Below are 21,776 nucleotides of genomic sequence, written 5' to 3' on the forward strand. Positions count from 1 at the left end.
CAATTACACGTACACCCTACATTGGGAAATCTGCGGGCCCCCAAAGCCTGACCATGGGTTTGGTGGAGGTTCCTCTGAAGAGAAGGCTTCCGTTCCCCCATCGCTATAGGCGTTGTATGCCTTACTCCACACGAGGGCTCTTGGAGACGTGGGAAAAAGTCATGTTGCTCTGTGTGACGGTAATCCTGCAACGTGCCAGAAGTAGGGGACTCCCAAAGCACACTGGAGCCCCTCATAACCCAGAAGAACAGAAGTTATCCCCCTCCACCCGAAACCCACCACAACCGTTGCTATCTCCTCAGCTAATTCAGGTTGACCAGAATTCTCATGCATGCCTGAATGCCATCCTACGCAAGGAGGCCCTCTAGAACAGAGACTATGAGACAGTGTACCTGGTGCCCCTCTCTGTGCTCTGTACCTCACATGATGTCAGGACCAAGATAAAGACTTGCTGAGAGAAAGGAAACAGGCTCATGGCTTATGAAATAGCAGGTCTCAAAACATCAAGAGATGCACTCACACAGTGATTCTGTGCATTTGAGTCATCACAGAAGGAACAACCATCAAGGCCAGAAGGGGTCTCAGGGACATTCTAGTCTGACCACCTCTTTCTGCTGGGGGGTGAGGGGTCTGCTATGCCTGGACAGGCTCTGCACGGACAAGGGTAGTGTGTGACCTTAGAGAAATGGGAACCATTCAAGTTTTCAGTCAGCTGGTTCTCTTTTCTTTGTGGAGTTTAGAGAACAATCATTTCTGTTCACCTCACAACTTCATCCTTGACTTCTATAGGTTTAACGGATTTGAGACTTTGCCATTTACAATAGAAAACTTTCTTTTAAAAAAATTTTTTTTAATGTTTATTTATTTATTTTTTTTTTTTTAAATTTTTTTTTTTTTCAACGTTTATTTATTTTTGGGACAGAGAGAGACAGAGCATGAACGGGGGAGGGGCAGAGAGAGAGGGAGACACAGAATCGGAAACAGGCTCCAGGCTCTGAGCCATCAGCCCAGAGCCCGACGCGGGGCTCGAACTCACGGACCGCGAGATCGTGACCTGGCTGAAGTCGGACGCTTAACCGACTGCGCCACCCAGGCGCCCCAATGTTTATTTATTTTTGAGAGAGAGAGACAGACAGAGCATGAGCCAGGGAAGGGCAGAGAGAGGGAGACACAGAATCCAAAGCGGGCTCCAGGCTCCAAGCTGTCAGCACAGAGCCCGACACGGGGCTCCAACTCACAGAACATGAGATCATGACCTGAGCCAAAGTCGGGGGCCTGCCCAGCTGAGCCACCCAGGTGCCCCTATAATAGAATACTTTCTTTCAGAAATTTTTTGAAGCTCTGAAAGCTCCATTAGAGATATCCTGGATCACACTTCAGAGAAGGTGCCGCTGTGGCTCCCAGGAAGATGCCATGCCTGGTACTCATGGTATTTCTCTGGTTCTTTCTCTCCATGGGTGACATTGAGGGAAACTGGGGAGAGGGCAGCTCCCTAACTCCACAGCATCTTGGTGTCCTGGACGTCCCTCTTGGAGATCACTGACCTACATCAGGACCACCAAGGTTCTGGGCTCTTAAAGAGAGGAAGAACTTTGTCAGGGTGACACTTGGAGTTTGTGGCAGAACTGGGACAAGGAACCAAATCTCTCAACTTCAAGTCCAGGCTCTGTTTTCCACATTCAACGGCTCAACCTCTGCCCAAACTGGAGGCAGGGATTTTCTTCCTTGGAAACTCTGATTTATATCAGCCAGTGCGGAGACCCTGAGCACGGGCTTACAAAGAAGTGACATTTGTCAAGGCCTGATCAGAACAGTTTGCTGCTAAGTGTCCCACACACAGAGGCGGCGGTAAAGGGAGAGTGACAGAAATCACTCTGGGCTCAGAAGACTCTCAAGCAGCCTGGGTACTGACGTGGCCTTCCCTCCCTGAGCCTAGGACCCCTGCCTACTTTGGAAAGATAAGAAGGGCAACAGAGAGATCAATCTAGCCCCATTAGCACCCCTCCTGTCCAATAACCCCTAAGGGGCCTGGATGAATGGAGAGACCAGACTTTTAGGAAAGGCACTCACAGAACCTCCAGGATGCCCCACTCCCCCCGATCCCTAGCCCCCCACAGGCACCAGCCCCTCACCTGTTGATGGAACTGACGCTGGGCACCGTGTCATTGTCACACACCCGTTCCGCCAGCAGCCGGTCCCTGATCTCCCAGGCAAACATGGTGGGATTTTGGCGTTTATACTCAGCAATTTTTTCCACCACTTTGGGTGTGGCGACCTTTGGTTTGGATCCTCCAATTACACCAGGCTTGATGCTCCCCGTCTCATAATACCTAGGACCCAAGCAGAAAGGAGCTTAGCCATGAGGAACCAGCAAAACGGATGTTTGCAACAAAATAGCTACTCTGTCCAGAAAACATCCAGATCTGTGCTGTCCAATTCAGCAGCCCTAGCCTTAGCCATATGGGGCTTTGGAACATCTGAAACATGGCTCATTTGAATTGAGGTGTACCGTAAGCATAAAACACACACAAGATTGTCAAAATTTAGTATAGAAACAAGAAGGTAAAATATCTCATTAATAATTTTTATACTGGTTATATGCTAACGTGATCACATTTTTCATATACTGGGTTAAATAAAATATATAAAATCAATTACACCTGTTTATTTTTCCTTCTTTAATATGCTACCAGAAAATTTTAAATTTCAAACGTGGCTCGTGTTATATTTCTATTGGACAGTGCTGGTCCAGATGCTATGCATTAATTAGTTAATTAACTATCACATTTATCTATCATTGTACAGTTTACAGAAAACTTTGAAGTCAGCTTTCCCATTTGATCCCCACCACAGTTCTAAAGCACATACATATTTTGAATGAATAAATGAATGAATAAGTGAATGAACTGGTCCCCATCTACAGGTATAAAACAGAGATCCATGAAGGTTAAAAGGCTTGCCCAGGGTTACACAAGGCCCATTGGCCAAATCAGGACAGTGGCCTGGCCCCCGAGCTAAAATTTCCCCCAGAAAGTTGGCTTGTACCTTTAATTTACCAGTACTCACATCCCCTAGCAGATTCCATCTGCATTCTGTGACACTATCCCTTAAGTGCAACTTTTTTTTGCCATAAGATTACAACGATAGCCCTAGCCTGAAATGAAAGGAAATGTTGGATTCCAGAGTTAACTGGAAATATGTGTTATATACAAGTCAAAACCCAAGCAATCAAAAAAATAAATAAATAAAAACCAACCACAAGTCACCGCAGCTCTTCCAGAGACCTCCCCTGAGGTAAATCGCTGTTTCTAAGGACATTTCCATGCTATCAGCTCTTCCTCGTTAACACAAATAGGATGTCAGGGTTTTACAGTAAAACCGAGACCGGGGAGAAGAGTGCCGTGAAAGATCATTTCAAGGGAAAAAAATTACTTGATTCCTTTTCTGAATCTGAGCCTTCACTGGATGTCTCTCAATATTTACAGAGGAATTCTTGACTTCTGCTTGCAAAAGAGATTATCTTGTAGTTGAGATTTTTTTTCTTAGCTAAGGAGACATTTTAGAACTGACTGGTAATTTTTTTTTTTTTTTAGGTAAACTCTATGCCCAATATGGGCTGGAACTCACGACCCCAAGATCTAGAGTCATGTGCTCTACCAACTGAGCCAGCCATGCACCCCAATGACTGGTAAATTTTCAACCTGAAGAGTTTATAATAGGTAAGGCAAAGAGACGATTCTCCCATGGGACGGGTGGGAAGTGTTACCCAAGACCCAATGACTAGTCACATTTAAAGAGATGCTGAGGGGTGCCTGGGTGGCTTAGTCAGTTAAGCATTCGACTTCAGCTCAGGTCTTGATCTCTTGGTTCAAGAGTTCAAGCCCCACGTCTGGCTCTGTGCTGACAGTGCAGAGCCTGGAGCCTGCTTCAGATTCTGTGTCTTCCTCTCTCTCTCTCTGCCCCTCCCCTACTCATGCGCTCTCTCTCTCTCTCTCTCTCTGTCTCTGAAAAATAAACACTTAAAATAAATAAATAAAGAGATGCTGAAAGTCTCAGCCTGGGGAAATCTAGTTAGGGCCAACCTAATGGACATTCTAGAAACAGATGAAATAATTTGAGAGCAGTGATATGGACATGGAAATTCTGTTTTTCATTGAGAAAACTGAGTCATGTTTAAATTTGGACAATAAGGCAAAATGCAACCTATTCCCCCCTTCTGTAATTACTGAAAAATTATTAGTCACAATCTTTAAGAAACATCCAAGAAAACACTATTTTGTCAGAAGTTTAGAAAGGCAGCTAAATCAAGGCACACAGCAATCTCTGCAGCTTCCAATTATCCTTCCAATTTTACAATAAAAAGTCATTTGTTACTATCAACACAATAACTCATTATTCAGCACAAGGCTCTAAAATTTACAGAGTTCTGCCTCAAATTATCTGGATCTCCACGTCAATCCTAAGGGGCCAGCGGGGTTTTACGGAGGGGAAACTGATGATTAGAACAAATGCCTTGCCCAACTCCCTTTTGGAAGCCAGAGGCGGTCCCAGCTTTCAAGTCTGACTCTGGCCTCTTCCCACTAGAGCAAACTTCTGCTTTGATTGTGAAAATTAAAATGATAATGGGGATGATGACAATTGTAGGAAGCTCTACTGTTTACCAGGCATTTCACAGACCTCTTTTCACTCACTCACTCACTCACTCACCCCTCTCTGGGCACCTGTTAGGACAGGCACTGGCTTGGGGCAGCAGTTACAGACGCAAGGACAACCCTGGGCTAAGTACTCCAATTGTAATCACTCGAATGGGACTGCACTGTTCCTGCCGCAGCTGAGAGAGCAGCGGGGGTGGCAGGATCTGGGGCCCTCCACCCAGCCCACCTGAGCAGTGCCAACCATAGCAGGCTGTGGTGCTCACACGAAGAGGTCTCTGTCTGCCTTTTGACTGACACATCAGCCTGGCCCTTAGAAGGCAGTCCTGGCACCCCAGGGGAAACCCCAATTGGCAACCGTATAAAGTGAGGAATCAGACGGAAAAACTGCTCTTTCATATCAGCAAAACAGCCATGCCGCCTTTTGGCTTACACACGACAGACAAACGGCAGCCACCAACACAGCGTAGTTCCCTGCAAAGAACATTCGTTTGGGAGTGAGGAGGTGGGCGTGTTAGTCAGTGGCTCTGTGTGACCTTGGCCAAATCACTTAGCGTCTCTGGGCCTCCAAGTGACCCCATTTGTATAATAAGGGGAGGATGTTTACCCTGCCTGCCTCCCAGGACACGGGCAGAAATGCAGAATGGTTAAGAAAAAGCTTTGCAAAACATAAAAAGCACGTGTTGCGGATTAAAATCCTCTGAGTGTTTCTTACTGTGTAACATACCACCCAATTCCAAACGGGCTGAACCTCCCAGCCAGGCTCCAGTGAAAGAAGACAAGAGCCAGGCTTTCTGGGTGGATTTAAATGGGCCTCACATGCCACTAGGCTGTGCCTCTCCAGCCCCTCCTGAGCCTCGAGGTCTGTGGACTGAATGCCCACACTCCTGGCAAATCGCCACCTTCCCAAGATGACGAGGGTCTCTGCCTGCTTTGTCATGCACCCTCTGAAAACCACGGCCACCACACACAACACACTCTCTATAATCTGTCGCTCCGAGCGCACCCATCAAATTCTTCGGTAACCGAAAAAATAAAATAAAATAAGTGGATGGAACAGCCCAGTTCAGAAATTCCCAGTCACACTGTTTTAGGGCTGAACTTGTTTCTTAAGAGGCAGTTCTAATTAGAGTGACATTTTGTCCACTGTGGTTCTTAGTTATGAAAATAATGAGCTATGAAATTCCAATTTATTGTTGACAACTTAAACGGCCAGGCACCAGAGCGGCGCATAACTTCCGAGTGCCACTCTACCTAGTGACAAATCTATTCTGGGCCTCCGGAGGCTGCCGGCTGTGCCTGGGAAGGTCCTTGTCCCCTTTGGTCTCCAGGGGAGATTTGGAGGGCTTTGGGGCACCAGAACATGAGGACCTGGCATCTGGATGTCCCCTCTAAAAAGGGCTCGGCATCTCGTCCTAAGAAGACTTCAGATAGCTAGCAAAATGTCGGCTCAGCAAAGGTGTCTCAGCAAACACAAAGGAAGGGCCTTCTTTTTTCTCTCCCTCAATGCAATGAAGAGGCTTCCCAAGAAGATAGCGAAGATCCACTTGGCTCTCGAAGCCTGACACTGGGATAATCTCAAATATTTCCTTCCTCTCTCTTTTTCTCTTTCCTTCTTTCTTGTCTTCATTTCTCTATTTCTCTCTCTCTCTCTTTTAAATGAACGATTCTCTTTTCTCTTCATCTCCCTCTCCTGTATTTTTCTTCTTTTATTCTCACTTTCGTCCTCCTGCCTCAAACCACCGTCTAACAAGAGCACCGTGCTAATGTCCAGCCTTCCTCCTTGAACTCTGGCTGGGTCTCATTCGCTGCTGAGCGTTAAACAGGAGTGGAGCCCAGAGCCTCCCTGGCTGAGGCGACCCGAGGTAGGTACAGGATAAGGAATTAACACAAGGATCAAGGTCCCCAAAGGGGACGCCAGACCCCTGGCCTTGAAACCTCTTCCTTTGGCCTCCAGCAAGGTTCCCCAAGGTTAGAAACTGTTATTCCTTCCATCTAAAAGAATTTCTTAAATTCCAGCAGATGAAAGGGAGAGAGCAAGCAAAAAGTCACAATATCACTGACATACTGCAAAATATTTATTTTCTCTTCAGGCATCTGTTCTCAAATCATAATGCAAGCTACAGGACCAAGGTTATTTCCTGACCCAGGGAGAAAAATCCTGAGAGAGCTCTAAACAACTAAACCTGAGAACACCCGTGGCTGCCAGAGCAGACTTCGAACAACTTCACGTGCCCCGAAACAAGCCTGTGGCTTTGGCTTTGCAGTATGCTAAGGTGCCAATGGTCTAAGAATCCTTGAGGCCTTTTCCCAGTCCGAGAACTGACTAGCTGGATAGACCTGGCTCAGGCACTTGGCCTCTGTAGATTTGTTTCCTTCTCAAAACAAGCTTCCCTGGACCATACTGAAGCTCTCCTGAGAAAACACACAGGAGTGCTCGAAGGCTGGGCTCTACAGCCCTCTGGGAGAATTGGCATTATTCGTATTTTGCTTGCTGCAAATCGACGGGTCAAGTGGCAACTATCAAATGTCAGATTTGAGAGTTAGCGTTTGAGTTTTTTTCCCTCTCTAATATACGCTTAGGATGCCTGTCACTACAAAGGAAACAAAATGTGTAGAAGGAAAATACTACAGCCCAACATAATAAGGCTGGTGATAACCAAAAACTGAAAATGACAGCTGACTTTTAAAAATGGAATATGCTTTTTGAAGACATTAAAATGAAACACTGAACTCTAATAACGTGATTTTATAACTTGTGGGTTTTCCACCCAGCCCTGCTCAGGCCCCAGACTCACCTAACATGTGTAGGGGAAATTCCCAAGAACCTCTTATTCTTGGGTTCTTTGGAATAATTCACCAGGCTTTCAAAAAACATGTCATTCCTGATTGAGTCACCTCATTCCACATGTCACTTGAAACAGGGGTTTCCCAGGACTACTTTGAATTGAATGGCTTGAGCTTTGCAAACTCTTAAGTATTATGCATGTGGGTGAAGTGCCACCATGATTTTCAATATGACACCCGCACGTTGGACAGCTACTGGGTCATGTTTTAGGTCGTTACTTGAAAAATCAAGGGAAGCCTGCAGCTTCTGCCTTTACCTGCCAAGAATTTTGCTGACACAACCATGGCTGACTCGAAGCTGCCTTGAGATGTCGCAGGGCCTGACACCTTGATGAGCAAGTTCCACTATCCTTTGGCGGACTACATCCGGGAGTGGCCGTCCATTCACAAAAACCCCCCAAGCTGATTCACTCCTCCATGTCCTGAAAGAGATCAAAAACAAAAGCAGAGAGAAAGGGTGGTTAGAACCAGTCCCATAAGAGAAGAAGCATGTTGTAAGCGCCCACAGCCCCTCTGATCGGAAATGGCCGAAGGCTGGAGATCTTGAGCCTGGAGTCTGATCGCGCAGGCTTCATGAGCCCCTCAGATTGCTTTTTAAAATTAACCTTTGCCTTTGTCCATCTTCAGCCAGTCGGGCTATTGATAACAAGCATCCCCATCCTTCAATTTTTGTTGTAATTTGCCTTGTAATTTTTTGTTAACAATGGACTATGTGAAAGACCCCAATCTATACTAGAGACCTAACTTATTACATGCATGATGCTGAGGTCTAAGAAAGATCCTGGGGAGAAAATGTTTTAGAATACATCAAATTTAAAGAGATTTTTAAAAATATAACTATTTTCCTTTTAGCAAATATCTGTAAAAGTGAAAAGGACTACTCCAATAAACCTAGATCTCAGGGGGAAAAATGGGTTTTGGGTTTTTTTAATCAGCAATCTGATTCAAAGGCTAAAGATTTTTTTTTTTAATTTAAATAGTGTCTGCAGAGTACTGAAACAAAACCCAACCACTGCCTTGATAAAAATCTTTTTTTTAACAAGATGGGGTTCATCCCTCAGTAAAGGCAAAAAATAAACAAAAAAGGTGAGGTTGACATGCAGACTGTACCCTCTCAGAGCACACAAAAGAAATGGGTCAGAGGATCACATTCCACTCTACCACATCAGGATTTGTTATAAAAGAGTTTCCTTGGAATTGCTGAAGTGTTTTGCAAATGACAAGCAGCTTTAAGTTGGTTCAGGGGAAATAAAGAAGCTGGAGAAGGCTTCCGAGTCCCAGGTTTTACAAGGGCTCTGAGACGGATTTTAAGTAAAAGGAGTCCAGGAAAGTGTCTCCTCCACCCAATAAGCTCCCTTCTCTTACACCAAAGTCCATCTGGAGGGAAACAGGAATCCAAGTAAATGAATAGCAAAACCAGTAAACACAGAGTGATCCAGTATAGCACCACTGTATATAACATCCAGTATGTAACATCATTGACCTTGTGGCTGTTAATCAGCCACTAACTGACATCACTAAGGACAGCCAAAAGCCAAAAGCCAAGTCCAAGCATTTATCAATGCTGCTGGCAGCTCAGAGGCCAATGATGGGGAAATCTCTATCTAAACTGGGACTTGCCTGAGACTAGACTGTACTAGGGAAGCTAGGGCATCTCAAATGTCACACATGCACACACACACACACACTCTCTCTCTCTCTCTCTCTCTCTCTCTCTCTGTCTCCAGCTCTAAAATATAAAATAGCCACCTCATTTCAGCAATCCCCCACCAAGCACTCAATTACTATCTAAGTTCATGAACAACATCTGAAATAAAAGTGGGGGGGACACTCATAACATAACCTATTTCCTAAAAACTGCCAAAGCTATTCACTGAAGTTTCCCATGAGGGTCCTAATTGAATATTTCCCAAATTTCCAAGTTCAGACTGATTTCAAGGAAAAACATAATTTTATAGGTAATGACAGTACCTAATTCTAATTCTTAGCTGAATTTCTCTCTCATTTTTGAAACGAGCTTTCATTGGTTTTGATTGTTCTAAAACACCCCAAACATAAGAAAAAGGAAAACCATCCCCAACAGGATTTTGCAGTTAGAAAGAAAACTGTGTAGTTCACCCAAAACAGAAAGACTGCGGCCACCCCTGGTTGAGGGCCTTAAGAAGGCTTTGTTCTGGGGTTGGGAGCATCTAATAAAAAAGGATTGTACAGATCTTTAAAGAACAGGCTGGCCTGAAGAAGAAAGTAAATTCAAAATTGGTACAAGCCCATCTGAGAGGACAAGAAGGAAGCCAAAAGCATCCAGCACTTTTGAGATAACCTATAGCCCAGGCATTGTGACCCATTTGCTATCGCTTGTTCCCTATACCACTGGCAATGTAAAATTTCTGCCAAAAACAGAGTGGCAACCTTCAAGAGGACTTAACTTCCAAGAGCAGTCCTGCAGGACATTTGTGAGCTTCAGGGGCCATTTGCACCAGGGAGAAACCCCCAGGGTCGGACACTCTAGGTGGCAGCAAGGCCCCAAACTCTCTACTTTTGACCACAAAGACAAGGCTACCAATGTTCTTCCAGAGTCCGATCCAATAACCACAGCTGACCTCAGACTCAGGATGACCTTGGAGCCCCCAATCTCCCTCAACTTTCTGGGAAGATTCCCAAACTCACTTAGGTGAGCCCTTTCTGCCTAAGTCACAGTCCTATCCAACAGAGAGCATTTCAAGGGTGGTGGGGAGGTAATTTACTTGCTCAGAGAAGACAGTGTCTCCCATTTACCCTGAGATTAGAAAGAAGTAAAACCAGAGGCCTGAAAGAGGGAGGCAGGATGGGAAAAGAAGAGAGGAAAAGGGAGGGGAAGGATGCAATGCATAGGAACTAAATGACACAGACAGCGAGGACAGAGAGCCCAGAAGGGAAGCCTCAGGTTAGAAAGGCAGAGGAAGAGAAAAAGGAATGGATCAGCTAGTACAGGCAAGGAAAAGAAAGGTGAGTGTGGTGCACATGGGAGGCAAGAAGACCAGAAGAGAAAATGGAGGAAGCCCAGGAAAGGGGCATCTGGAAGACAGGGGACTTCTTTGGAGAAGAATCTTTGTTTTCTGGGACCCCGGCTCCAACCCTGCATCTCCTCAGAGGACCCAAGTCCCAGCCTCTACTTCCTATGGACCTCAGCTGGGTGAGGGTTCACCTCCTGAGCGGTGCATGTTCTCAGCTACACTTCTCAAGGCCAAGTAGAATTTTCAGAGAGCCTGGCACAGAGACAGATGCAAACAAATCAAGGCAAAGACCAGGAAACAGACACACAGATACTGACCCCACAGGGAAGACTATTCAGGGTTTGGAGGAAGGTGAGGGGAGAAGGGTTGAAGATACCCCGAGGCCTCTGTGGCTCTGGTCTGGAAGGGCTGGCCTCCACAGATGCTCCTTAGGCCCTGATAAGGACATACTACCCACCAGGGACCCTATCCAAATCGTGAAGACCATGGCTGGGTAAAGAGTCCTGAGGAGAGGGTCTCTGCTGACTCAGAGGGAAGACTGAACTCCAGAACCCCACAGGGTTATTAAAATTCCTCCTAGTGGCACCAGAGAGGATAAATGAAGGGGCACACAGACATGCAAACAGGGACACAGGGAAAGACGAGGGATGAAATTTCCTTAATGGGTTCTAACCGACAGACAGGCGCTGACACAGATGGACAGTCCGATCATGAGTACAGGTATAGTGAAACCAGACAGAGAGAGTGTCTTGCACATGTGTGTACTCACTCAGGCCACTGCCCTCTCTCTGGAATCTTGAGTCCCTCCCTTTCCCCTTCCATGAATCCAGGATACCCAAGAACCAGCTCCACCTCTGCCCATGTAAACTTCCTGTCAGTCCTTTTGTCTATCTGGCTTCAATTATCATACTCTGTAAAATGGGTGTAGCAGAGGGTTTAGATGACACTTAGGTAGGAGATTGCCCATGAAAGTGCTTTATAACTGGAAGCCCTACCTGGGGGAAGGAGACATCTATGCGGGGATGGTGGGAGGCCATTGTGCTGATGAAAAGGATGAGTCTAGAATAGGGAGTAGGGGCAAGAGAACACAGAAGCCAATTTCCCAGCAGTGCCTTGCCCTCCCCCAATACCACCTCCCCACAGATGATGTCCTGCTCCACCAGGAATGGGGGAGATGGGGGAAGCAGGGGGAGAAGCTGACCCCCCTCAACAGCCAACAAATTGGGGGCCAGGGTGGGCCTACAGTGTACAAGCAAATAGCTTTAGGCGTCAGAACCAAGGCACTTCCAGAGAAGCCAGCTCTGAAAGCTAGGCTGGCTGGGGCCCAGCCCCCCACCATGCTGCCGGGATGATTGAAAATGGGAGGAGGGAGCACTTCTCGAGGAGGGGGCAGATGAAGGCAGGGACAAGGAGGGACAGAGACACTGGCGTTTTCGGTTGGCTAACCAGCACCTGGAAGGAACTGCCTTCTCCACCCTCATGCATAAGCCAGGAGACCACTGGTTCTGATGCTATCTCCCCAAGGGCCGGCACGACTTCTGGGGCTCCCGGCTCTCCGCAGGAGGCAGCGAGACTCTGTGAATTGTGGCTGGCGAGGAGAGAAGTGCAGGGTCAACCCTCTCCATTTTGTCCCCCAATCGCCCCGTAGCTGAGCTAAAGGCTTGTCCACCTCTCAGAGTATTGACCCCAACTCATTTGTTCTCTCGCTCGCTCTGCGAGAACAGATCCTCCCCAGAGCATGGCTCAAGTCTGCCCCAGAGAGGGCTGTCAGGGACGCTGGGGTCACCATGGACTGGAAACCGTTTTGGCACAGGCCCCAAATGGTGAAGAATCGTTTGGGGTAGGACCAGCGCAAACCGCTTCTGTACGCAAATCTCCTAGCTGCTTTGGTGGATTACCTTGCACTCGGGAAATTGACACAAAGAGAAACTGACCTGCCCGCAACCAGCCCCTGCCGCTTATATCAGCATTTCCCTCCTTACCAGGCCACTCGGCCCTCCAGGGCAGAAACCAACAAATCCGCCTCCGAAGCTTGCCTTCTCTCCAGCCGGGTCTGTGCTGCCTTTGTTAAATAGGGGACTCACGGCTGAGTAAGCAGGATCCTGGGCTGTCTGAAGGAAACCTGGCTTGGGTAAGCTCCCAGTCCGGGAGCAACTCCCTGACCTGCTGCCCGTGGGGACTCAAGCAGGCTACCCTGCTAGATGCCGCCAAAGCCTGGCGCCTTGCTCCGGCCCAGCTCTGCAGTGAGCAGAAGGGAAACGCGATTCGTTCCACTTGGAATTTCCTTGAAATCTCCGAATCTAATCCGGCGTTAACTCACCATGAGAGAAGCGCTCATCTCACAGGAAGCTGTGCTAAAGGGTGAACTGGCAGATCCCGAAGGGTCAGGCAGCTGGGTCGGCCTCGCCTGTGCCCAGAATGACCCTTCCCGTCTCCTACAGAAGCCACGGTTGGGGGGGGGGGGGGTGCCTGTTATGACTAACTGACCTCTGGGGTTTTTTTTTAAAGGGGTGAAGCCATCATGAGGCAAGTGTCCTGAAGAGAAGGACTTGATAGTGTCTTTAAGGGTCTCTGTATGAATCGGCAGCTTCTAAGCTCGGCTGAGGGAACGCCACTTTGTTGATTTTTCAGATCCCACTCCTCAACTCCAGGGCGCCTTTAGAGCTCTGGACTTGGTGTCCTTGCTTACTTCTCAGCCTTTTCTTCCACACATACAACTACACAGGTGCTGGTCAGGGCCCCAATTTCCCTCCAAGCCTCAGTCCCTTTCGATGCCCCACGGCTGTAAAAGGCACCACCCCAGGTTGGGGTGTGGGGCACTGTCTGAGACTTAGACTGACCTCTCCTACAACTTCGTGCCCTCCAACTAGCCAGGCCTGGAGCCCTCTTCAGGTCCGAGCCAGGATTCTCCCAACACGCTGGGATTGCTGCCCGGAACCCCTGGAGAGGCTGCAACTCGCTGCCTACACTACGCGTTGCTGGAGGCGGGATTCCCGGTACCAGGTGCTCTGGCCGAGCTCTGGGTCGGACAACCAGGCGCGTCGTTCCACATGCCCTGCCTGGGAGCACTGCACTTTGCCAACTTGACTGCGCTGCTACGGAAGTCCTGAGTCCTCCTGGCCCTGGTACCTGCCCCGCGGTCCGGCACACCCAACCCCGTCCCGGCCGGAGAGTGAGAGAAGCGAGCTCGCCGCCTACTTACTATGCATGGATGCAAACGGGTCGTGCTTACAGTGTATTTCCATCGGGGCGCTCCAGACTGCAGGCCGGCCCACGCCGCCGCCTCCCGGCGCCAAGGGGCTGCCCAGCGCGGCTAGGGAGCCGAGCCGCCAGGCCGGGTTCTGTGCGATCTGGGTTCGGAAAACGCTGCTGGAGCTGCCGGGCCTCTCTCAGAGCCTCTCCGCTGGAGATCGCCGAGAGCTGCGCCTAGAGGCGGGAAACGGTGCTAGTGCCGTCCGGCTGGGAGCGGGGCGCCCAAGTCCTGGTGGCTTCCCTGTCGGGCTGGCTCAGGCAGTGGCTGTGGACCCGGGCCGAAGTAGCTGCGGCCAAGCAGCCGGCAGCTTCGGGGGCATAGCGTAGGGGCCCGTCTCCGGGACGGCAAAGAGCCCCCGGCCTCCGGTAGGAGCGGCTTTTGAGGAGGCCTTCGGGACACACGGCCCTTGGCTTCACTCAGGGGGCAGCGAGGCCCGCGGACTGACAGGCTGGTTCCGCGGCCTCGCTGCCTCTGGAGTCTCTCCTCGACCCTTCGGTCTCCGCCGGATCCTTTCTCTGCTTCCCTGAATCTCTGGGGCTTGGAGTTGCAGCCCCAGCCTCTCTCTACTCGGCTCTCCGACGTCTCGGACGAAGTTGCAAAGAACTTCCTCTCTGGCGGCGCTGGGGCCCCGGCGGGTTCGGAGACGCTTCCGTCACTGACGTTGGGGCCGTGACTCCTCAGTCCCCAGGAGCTTGCAGCTCTCACACCCCCGGAGCTTCTGCCTTCAAAGTTCCCCCGGCCCCCGATGCTCCCCCATCGCTGGGACCAGGAATGGGGACAACAGCGACAGTCGCCTCCTCGCCTGAGTATCTGCCTCACGCCCACCAACTCTTCGAGCCCCGCTGCCCTCTCTCAGGGGTCTGGTTCCACTGTTTTCCAGTTGCCTCTTCCGGGACGGCCGCCGCGCCTGCCCCTGGCGTGAAGCGAGGGACCGAGAGAGCGGAAGGTCCTCTCCACCAAGGCCGCTGGGACTGCCGGTGCTGAGATGGAGCCGCTGTCGGCTTTGACTGCCCGCGCTGTCGCCGCCGCCGCCGCCGGCGCTAGCCCTCCGCCTGCTCGGCGCGCACAGTGCGCCACCGCGCCGCCCCGGAGCCGCTTTCAGGACCCGCTGCGTGTGGACAGCGCCGCCCGGGGCTCAGCCTCCCTCCGGGCGGGGGCGAGGCGGGGGCTGACCTGCCAATCACGCTTCATCAAGCCAATCAGAGCTGTGGCAGCCGGCCCTGGCCCGAGACAGCGTCCCATTGGCTAAGCAACCGGCGGGCTCCGCCTGATTAGCCGACACCTGGGCAATAGGAGAGAATGGGGGGCGGGGCCCAGGCGGCGGCGCCACGTTCATTGACAAACGCGCGGGGCGAAGGCCTAGAGGAGCGCGGATGGGGGGAGGGGTAAGGGGATCTACACAGGGCCTGGAGAGTCCCGCCGAAGATCCCGCGGGAGCCTGACCTCCCCGCCGCAGTGCTGGGAACTTGGAATGCCCTAAGAGATTGGGGCGGCCAAAGTGGGGATGGGGAGGTGAACGGTGAGGGTGGAGGAATAGTCTCCTGGAAATCTACACACGGATATTAGAGGAAAAATCGGAGCGCAGTAAGAGATCCGGTTTTCAATCTAAGCGCCACCAGATTCGCAATAGACTCGTAGTGTGAGCACATCTACCCGGTTCTGAGCTCAGTTTCTTCATCTGTAAAATGGGTAGAGTTGGCTTACCTAGTTTTTAATGGAACTCCTTCCAGAGGAAACATTTCACAATTTTAAACATTTCAAGAGCCTGCTAAGCCGCTGCCGCCGCTGCCTCGTCCACCTCCCTCCCTCATTTTACCCCCAGGACACCCCAATTCTGAGGTAACAGAAATGCAGAGACGTTGAGAGGAAAGAAATCTCACATCCTTTTAAAGTTAGTAATCAGGGTGCTCCTGGGAGAGAAGACTAATTGAGGCTTTGGACCAGGTTGTCCAAGCACTGAGCCCTGAGCCTCTGTTTCCAGCTTCAGACCAGGAACTGCCAGACGCTTTGGGGGCTAGTGATGCGCAGCTGAAGGATTCTGTTTCCAGGAGTAATACTGCATCTGACACAAGACTTCTTGGGAACTGAATGAAGCCAGTCGGGTTAGTCCAGTGCTAATGAGGGTCCTTAAAGCAGGCAGGTCGGCAGGCGAGTTCTATCTGCAAGGGCTGCGCCAAGACAGGCGTGCTACACCAGGCTGCTGTAGAGAAAACTCCTCCTTCCCTTTTCCGGGGAATTTCTTGTTGCATTTTAAGACAAAATGCGTGCATTTCTAGCAGACTCTCCTGGTCCAGAAGACAACAAGCAAAGGAATGGACTTTGAAAAGGAAGCATGTGACAGCCATTCTACACCCAGGAGGCACTGGCAAATACACTGAAGATTCTAGCCCCAGCAGCTCATGGAAGTGGTCTCCAAACCCACCATTTGTAATTCACAAGTAATGATCCTCTGGTATTAAACATAAAAAGGGGCTCTGAGATAACTTCTCCAGACCTAGGCTTGTAAGGAAGACAGAGCACAGACTGATTGCCCCTGAGAGGAATCCTGGTTCATTCTCTGCCTCAGTCTCCCTTCTCTCTACCTCTGCACCACTTCCTTACACTGAGTTAGCCTTCGGTCTCACCTTCTGTTACTGTCCCAGACACAGCTGCCCCTAACCGGTAGATAAGTTTCCGGTGCTGACACCATCCCCACCCCCTCCAGGGCACAGCTGCGCAAAACGGTCCCAAGCGGCCTCTTGGGGCCCAGAAGGCTGCGGTGTGCATTGGGGTGGAGTGGCTGCGTTGTCTCTCCTTTGTCTGGGACCGTGCAGGTCCCGATCCTCACCACTTCCCCACCATCCCTCTCCCACCCCCTCAAACCTGACCCCGTCTTGGAGCAGAAATCCCATCTCTGCAAAAGCAGAGAGGAGCTACTCATCCTGGTTCCCATGTTCTTTCCACCCGGTGGCGCGAGGTGCATAAAAACTGACTAAAATTTGAAGTGGTGGCTCAGCGTTCCCACCGGAGAGGCGGGAGTGTGGGGACACCCTGAGGGACACCTCCAGCCACACTCGTTGAGTCCGGGCCTAGAACCACAACTTCTAAAGTCTTAGAGCCAAAAGGGCCCTGAGGCGTTGCTTTCCCCATTTTTCAGATGCATAACTTGAGGCCGAGGAGGGACTTGTCCAAGGTCAAGTAGAAAGTTTAAGGTAGAGGAAAGGCTGTGGGCTGGGAACCTCTCTCAGAAAAGAGCCACTCTTGGGATGGCAAGGAGTTTGGGGGAGAGGTGAGGGTGTGGATGCTGCCAAATCAAAGAACCCAGTTAGGATATGCCGGCACAAACCAGTTTTCTTCCCAATACCTGTGCAGCTTGGACAGAATCTTGGAAGTACTGCCGGAGAGGGATGGAACCACAGATATTAACTGAGCAGGAATAGCTTGGACTCCCACTTCACACAGAGGCGTGCTGCTTCAGGACAGGCTTTAGCTGGGCTGCCTAATTTGTTGGGCGACAGGTGCCCATGACAGAGGAAGTTTCCCTCTGGGTGGGGGTTATTCACCATCTCCAAGGCAGCCGTCTTCTGGGAACTTCTAACGCCAAGAGGCACCACCAGACCTAACATCCTGGCCACCTAGCCCAGCCTTACAGGCCACCAAACGATGGCCCCGACAAGTTATAGAACTAGTCCAAGATTACACAGCAATTCCATGAAGGAGCCGGGCTTCGGCGCCACAGTCGTGCCTCCGAGGGCTCATGAGCCCACGAGTCTGAGTGAGGCTAGTAGAGAGACAAGCAATGAGAGATGGAAAGGACTAGCAGGGAGTTGGTCTCAATGATGGCACTGAATGAGGTCGGGACTTGCTGTGTCCAACAGTCACTCACGGGGTTACGATCCCCAACGGTACAACTTTGAGCAGGGCCGGCAGGCCCTGTGCTAAGCACTGGAGGCAGGAAACTGGGAAAGGAAACCATCCGGGAAGAAACTAAATTTATGGAAGTCAAATCGCCTTTGAAAGTTCTGCTGTTGAAAAAAAAGCCCATTGAGAATGTATGAGAGGCCAAAATACCTCCAGAGGAGTGTCCACCTCGATATTCAGCCAGCAACCTGCCCTCACTCAGAACATACTCTCCCTTCCTCCTCTTTCTCTCTGCCCAGTCAGCCCCACCCGCCACGCAGGAGTTGGGACGCAGGAGTCTGGGCTTGGGACTGCTAAAGGGCTCTAGGGGCTTGAAATCTACTCCTCCAGCCCATCTCTCTTCTCTTGTTTGAGGTGAAGGGAGGCCTACAGGGCTCAGATTAGTTGCTCAGTTTGAGGGAGTCAAAGATGCCGCTGCTATCGCTGTCTTAACTCAGTAGGTCCTCTCTCTCTCGAACCCTTATTTTATTTTATTTTATTTTTTATTTTTTAGTAATCTCTATACCCAGCATGGGGCTCCAACTCATTGACCCTGAGATCAAGACTCCAGAGATCAAGAGACACATGCTCTTCCAACAGAGGCAGCCAGCTCCCTCCCACCCCCACCCCCACCCCCACCTACCCTGGGTCTAATCCTCATTTTTAAAGTATCAAAGAGAGAAAGCAACTGACCTGGGTTACACAGCTAGTGGTGGCAGAGTGAATTCCTGTGTGATTCCTGCACCTGGATCAGGGTCTTTCTGTAGGAATCACTTAAGTATGTGAAAAATAGAATTTAACAAAATTTTTCAAGAACCACGTAAACTGCCTTTGTCAGGGTTTGTTATCACTACCAGTGCACCCTGAAGGCCAGGGGTTCTGGAACTACCTTCCTCTCTCCCAAAGTCTTCAGGCTACAGGCCCCTTCTCTTAGGGCTCAGCTTCCCTATGTGTCTAATGGAGAGAAGACCCCTGAGATGAGGCCTCCCAAAGTTGTGAAAGATGGAGATCCATGGCTAGGGAGTATTATTATCATTCCACCACGTTCATCCCAGAGCTAGGGTGCTAGATGCCAATGCCCAGACAGTGCTCAGCCTCTCCTGGCCTTCCTGGCCTTGGACTCCTTAAGCTAGCTTGGCCAAGAATAGTTTTTCTCCAAGGGGGCCTTTGGAGGGTGGGGCTCTATCTCCTCTCCCAGCAAGAATGAGAGGTCTAATGGCAGAGAAGTCACCTGTCAGTCCTACTCCTTGTAGTACTTCTTGTACTACCTACTCCTGTACTTCTTGCTGGATGATGTCAGACAAGTCCCTGCCCCTCTCTGGCCGTCAGTTTTTCCTTTTTGGTACCACAATGATCAGAGGCTAGACAGGAGGGTCCTTAAGTGGCTCCCTGCTCAAGGCTGACCTCACCTGATCTTGCAATTAGAGCAAAAAAGGCATATACTCCTTCCCCATTGTACAGATGGGGAAACTGAAGTCAAGAGAGGGAATGGAATACAGTTGGAAGGAAGGAAAAGGAGGTCAAGTGGCCCATAAAAGGCTTCGAAGTTGAGAAATGGGAGAAGCCCACACAAATCCCTTAGAACCAGACCTAGATGCCCCAAGCCTGGCCAGCTTCTCAGCTGTCTCCTCTCCCCCCAGTTGGGGCGCAGGCTGGTGCAGACAGGCGGAAGTGCAGTGTCACCTGAGATGTCCACCCTTGCCAGAGGAGGCGGCCCTTACCCCAGCCCAAAGGAGAAGATGGGGCGTGGCTCTCCAGATTTTAAAACTCGGGCCAGACTAGGGCCCCCCAGCCCCACCCAGGTCCGCCTCACTGAGGAATGAAATGCTTTATTGATTAAACGATTATTCAGGCGATTGAACTAATCAAAGAGCCCATCGACCGCCCTGAATTACATTCTGGGTAGACAGCTCGTAGGGAGAGGCTGCCTTGCCAGCCACCCAGACCCTCCCTCGGAGCCTCACATGCCTCTGACCCGTCCCCGACATACACACAACACCTAGTCCTCATTCCGACGCAGGCGACTCTCTGAGTCCTACCCTCCGAGGGACCCCAGTGGGGAAGGAGGAAGGGGATGGAGCAGAGGGGGTTTCCCGATTCCTTTCCCTTCCTGATGCACCTTAACCTTGGGGAGTCCGCTTTAATTCCCCACCTCTTAGATTTCTGTCCTCATTTCTCCTGTTACAATTTTGGAAACCTATGTATGCCCAGGGAGTTGTCTGGGTTTAGAGTTGAAGTCCACCTCTCTCTCTCTCTCTCTCTCTCTCTCTGCTTTTTGACCAGTATTTAAGGCTGAGGTGGAGGTACGGCCTCAAAGATCCACGAGGATAATGGAAGTGGAATTCTTGCCCACAGGGCCAGGAGTGTGTTTGGGTGGGGGGGGGGGGTTAGTACACTTAGCCTAATGCGTAAAAGAGGCTCCTATACCCAGATTTAACCTCAGGGCAAACTGAGGCCTCCTGCTGCCTGCCACTTCCTCTTAGATATAAACACACTCTGCTACCACTGCCTGGGCCTGTGGGTGGCACACCAAGCTCTGTGCCAGGAAGGCCCGTGTTTATACAGGCACCAGAGTTGGATGCCCAGGCGAGGCATACATGTCCACCCACTGTGCTCTCCTCCACTGGAGCAGCACCCACAAGATAAAACCCGTGCACACAGCGTCCGCGCAAGAGCACACACACACACACACCATGGTCAAAGGCTTGTCTAGGAAAAAGTGAAGGCAGGCTGAAGGTCCCTAGAAATGTCACAACTAGCCTGTAGGTTGCCTGCTGTCACCCGCCAAGGTTATGCCTGCCACAGGAGACACTTTCATACAAATGGTAGACTCAACAGAGCCCACAGAGTGAAGCAGTGCACCCCACACACCCAGGGACGGCACTCCCTGAAATCACGCCTCCATTCCGGGTTCTCCCAACATTATGTGACCACAGCCTGACCATCCGCAGGCTTAGCACAACAGAACCCCAATGCCCTAGATCCATCTCTGTGCCTCCAGGCAGGCATTCTTGTGTACATTGGCATGTACATGGTGAACAGCTGTTGGCATCCAAAAATGGAGGAGTCAGCGTAACCACCTCATTCTCACTGCCAAAGGCACTTGGGATACGACAGGTAAACACAAGCCCTTAAAGGAGTAGATGTACACTGAGACACTTCTCCAAATTACATACACTCGGCTCACAGACACACATTTTGGATATGCAGAGTACAGTACCCAGAAATATCAACTCATAAACATGACTAACACCCATTAATATAAGGACACGGATACACACAGGCACATAAATTCTTAGGCACACAGACATTTTGAAAATACACATACAGGGACACACAAACTCACTGTTACTCACGCACACTCTGAGCCCCTATGTAAACACACGGACCCAAACGAACTTTCAGACCCCCAGATAGACATAGAGAAACAGAGGAAAACACAAACTCACAGATACTTGGACGGATGCAGAAGTGTGTGAACAAATTGGTGAAAAGACATAAAAAACGCGCCGCAGACAGACACGCAGTCAATCCCTGAGAAAATGCGGCTCACTCCCTCCCCCAGGGCCGACGTGCGTGAGGACCAGAGCCGGCTGGGTCCTGGAGTTAGCATGCTTGAAGCCCGGATCGCAGTCCTACCTGTCCTGCCGGTCCGAGGAGTCGGGTAATTTTTCTCTAAATCCATTTTGATTTTCCAGAACTTGATGAAGTGGACAGGGAGAAAAAGTTTCCACTTTTTGTGTGTGCTTCTTTTTCTTTCTTTTTTCTTTCTTTTCTTTTCCTTTTTTCCCCTTTCTTTCTCTTTTTTCTTTCTCTTTTCTTTTTTTTCTCTTTCTTTCTTTCTTTCTTTCTTTCTTTCTTTCTTTTTTTTTTTTTTTTTTTTTTCTGGTGCCAGGGGCCGCTCACAGGTCGGAATAATTCAAGCCTTCCGCTCCCCCGCCGAGCTGGGGTAGCTGATCACTGAGCTGAAACTAAACGTTTTAGGTGGAAAAAAAGCGTCCGAAGGCACCGTGAAATGATTAAGGAACTAAAGAGCTTCTCGCCATGTGAGATCATGTCCTGTTCTCGCCAACATCACAAGATGTCCCCAGACACGCCGCGCCCCCAGCGTGCCGCCCCGCACTGCCGGCCCCGAACAGGCAAAGGGTGTCC

At 50.2% G+C, this 21,776-nt stretch overlaps 1 protein-coding gene across 1 annotated transcript in view; it reads right to left on the minus strand.

Moving 5' to 3' along the window:
- Positions 1–21,456, minus strand: part of PAX5 (paired box 5) — a 188,574-nt gene extending 167,118 nt beyond the window's left edge. The window contains exons 1-3 of the mRNA XM_045469080.1: positions 21,264–21,456; positions 7,757–7,921; positions 2,133–2,330 (exon numbers count right to left, since the gene is read on the minus strand). Of these exons, the coding sequence (XP_045325036.1) occupies positions 2,133–2,218 (86 nt within the window). The 5' untranslated portion in view covers positions 2,219–2,330; positions 7,757–7,921; positions 21,264–21,456. The remainder of the gene's footprint in view (positions 1–2,132; positions 2,331–7,756; positions 7,922–21,263) is intronic.
- Positions 21,457–21,776: the final 320 nt, after the last annotated feature.

The sequence above is a fragment of the Leopardus geoffroyi genome, chromosome D4 (genome assembly GCF_018350155.1).
Source record: "Leopardus geoffroyi isolate Oge1 chromosome D4, O.geoffroyi_Oge1_pat1.0, whole genome shotgun sequence".
NCBI classification, from domain to species: Eukaryota; Metazoa; Chordata; class Mammalia; order Carnivora; family Felidae; genus Leopardus; species Leopardus geoffroyi.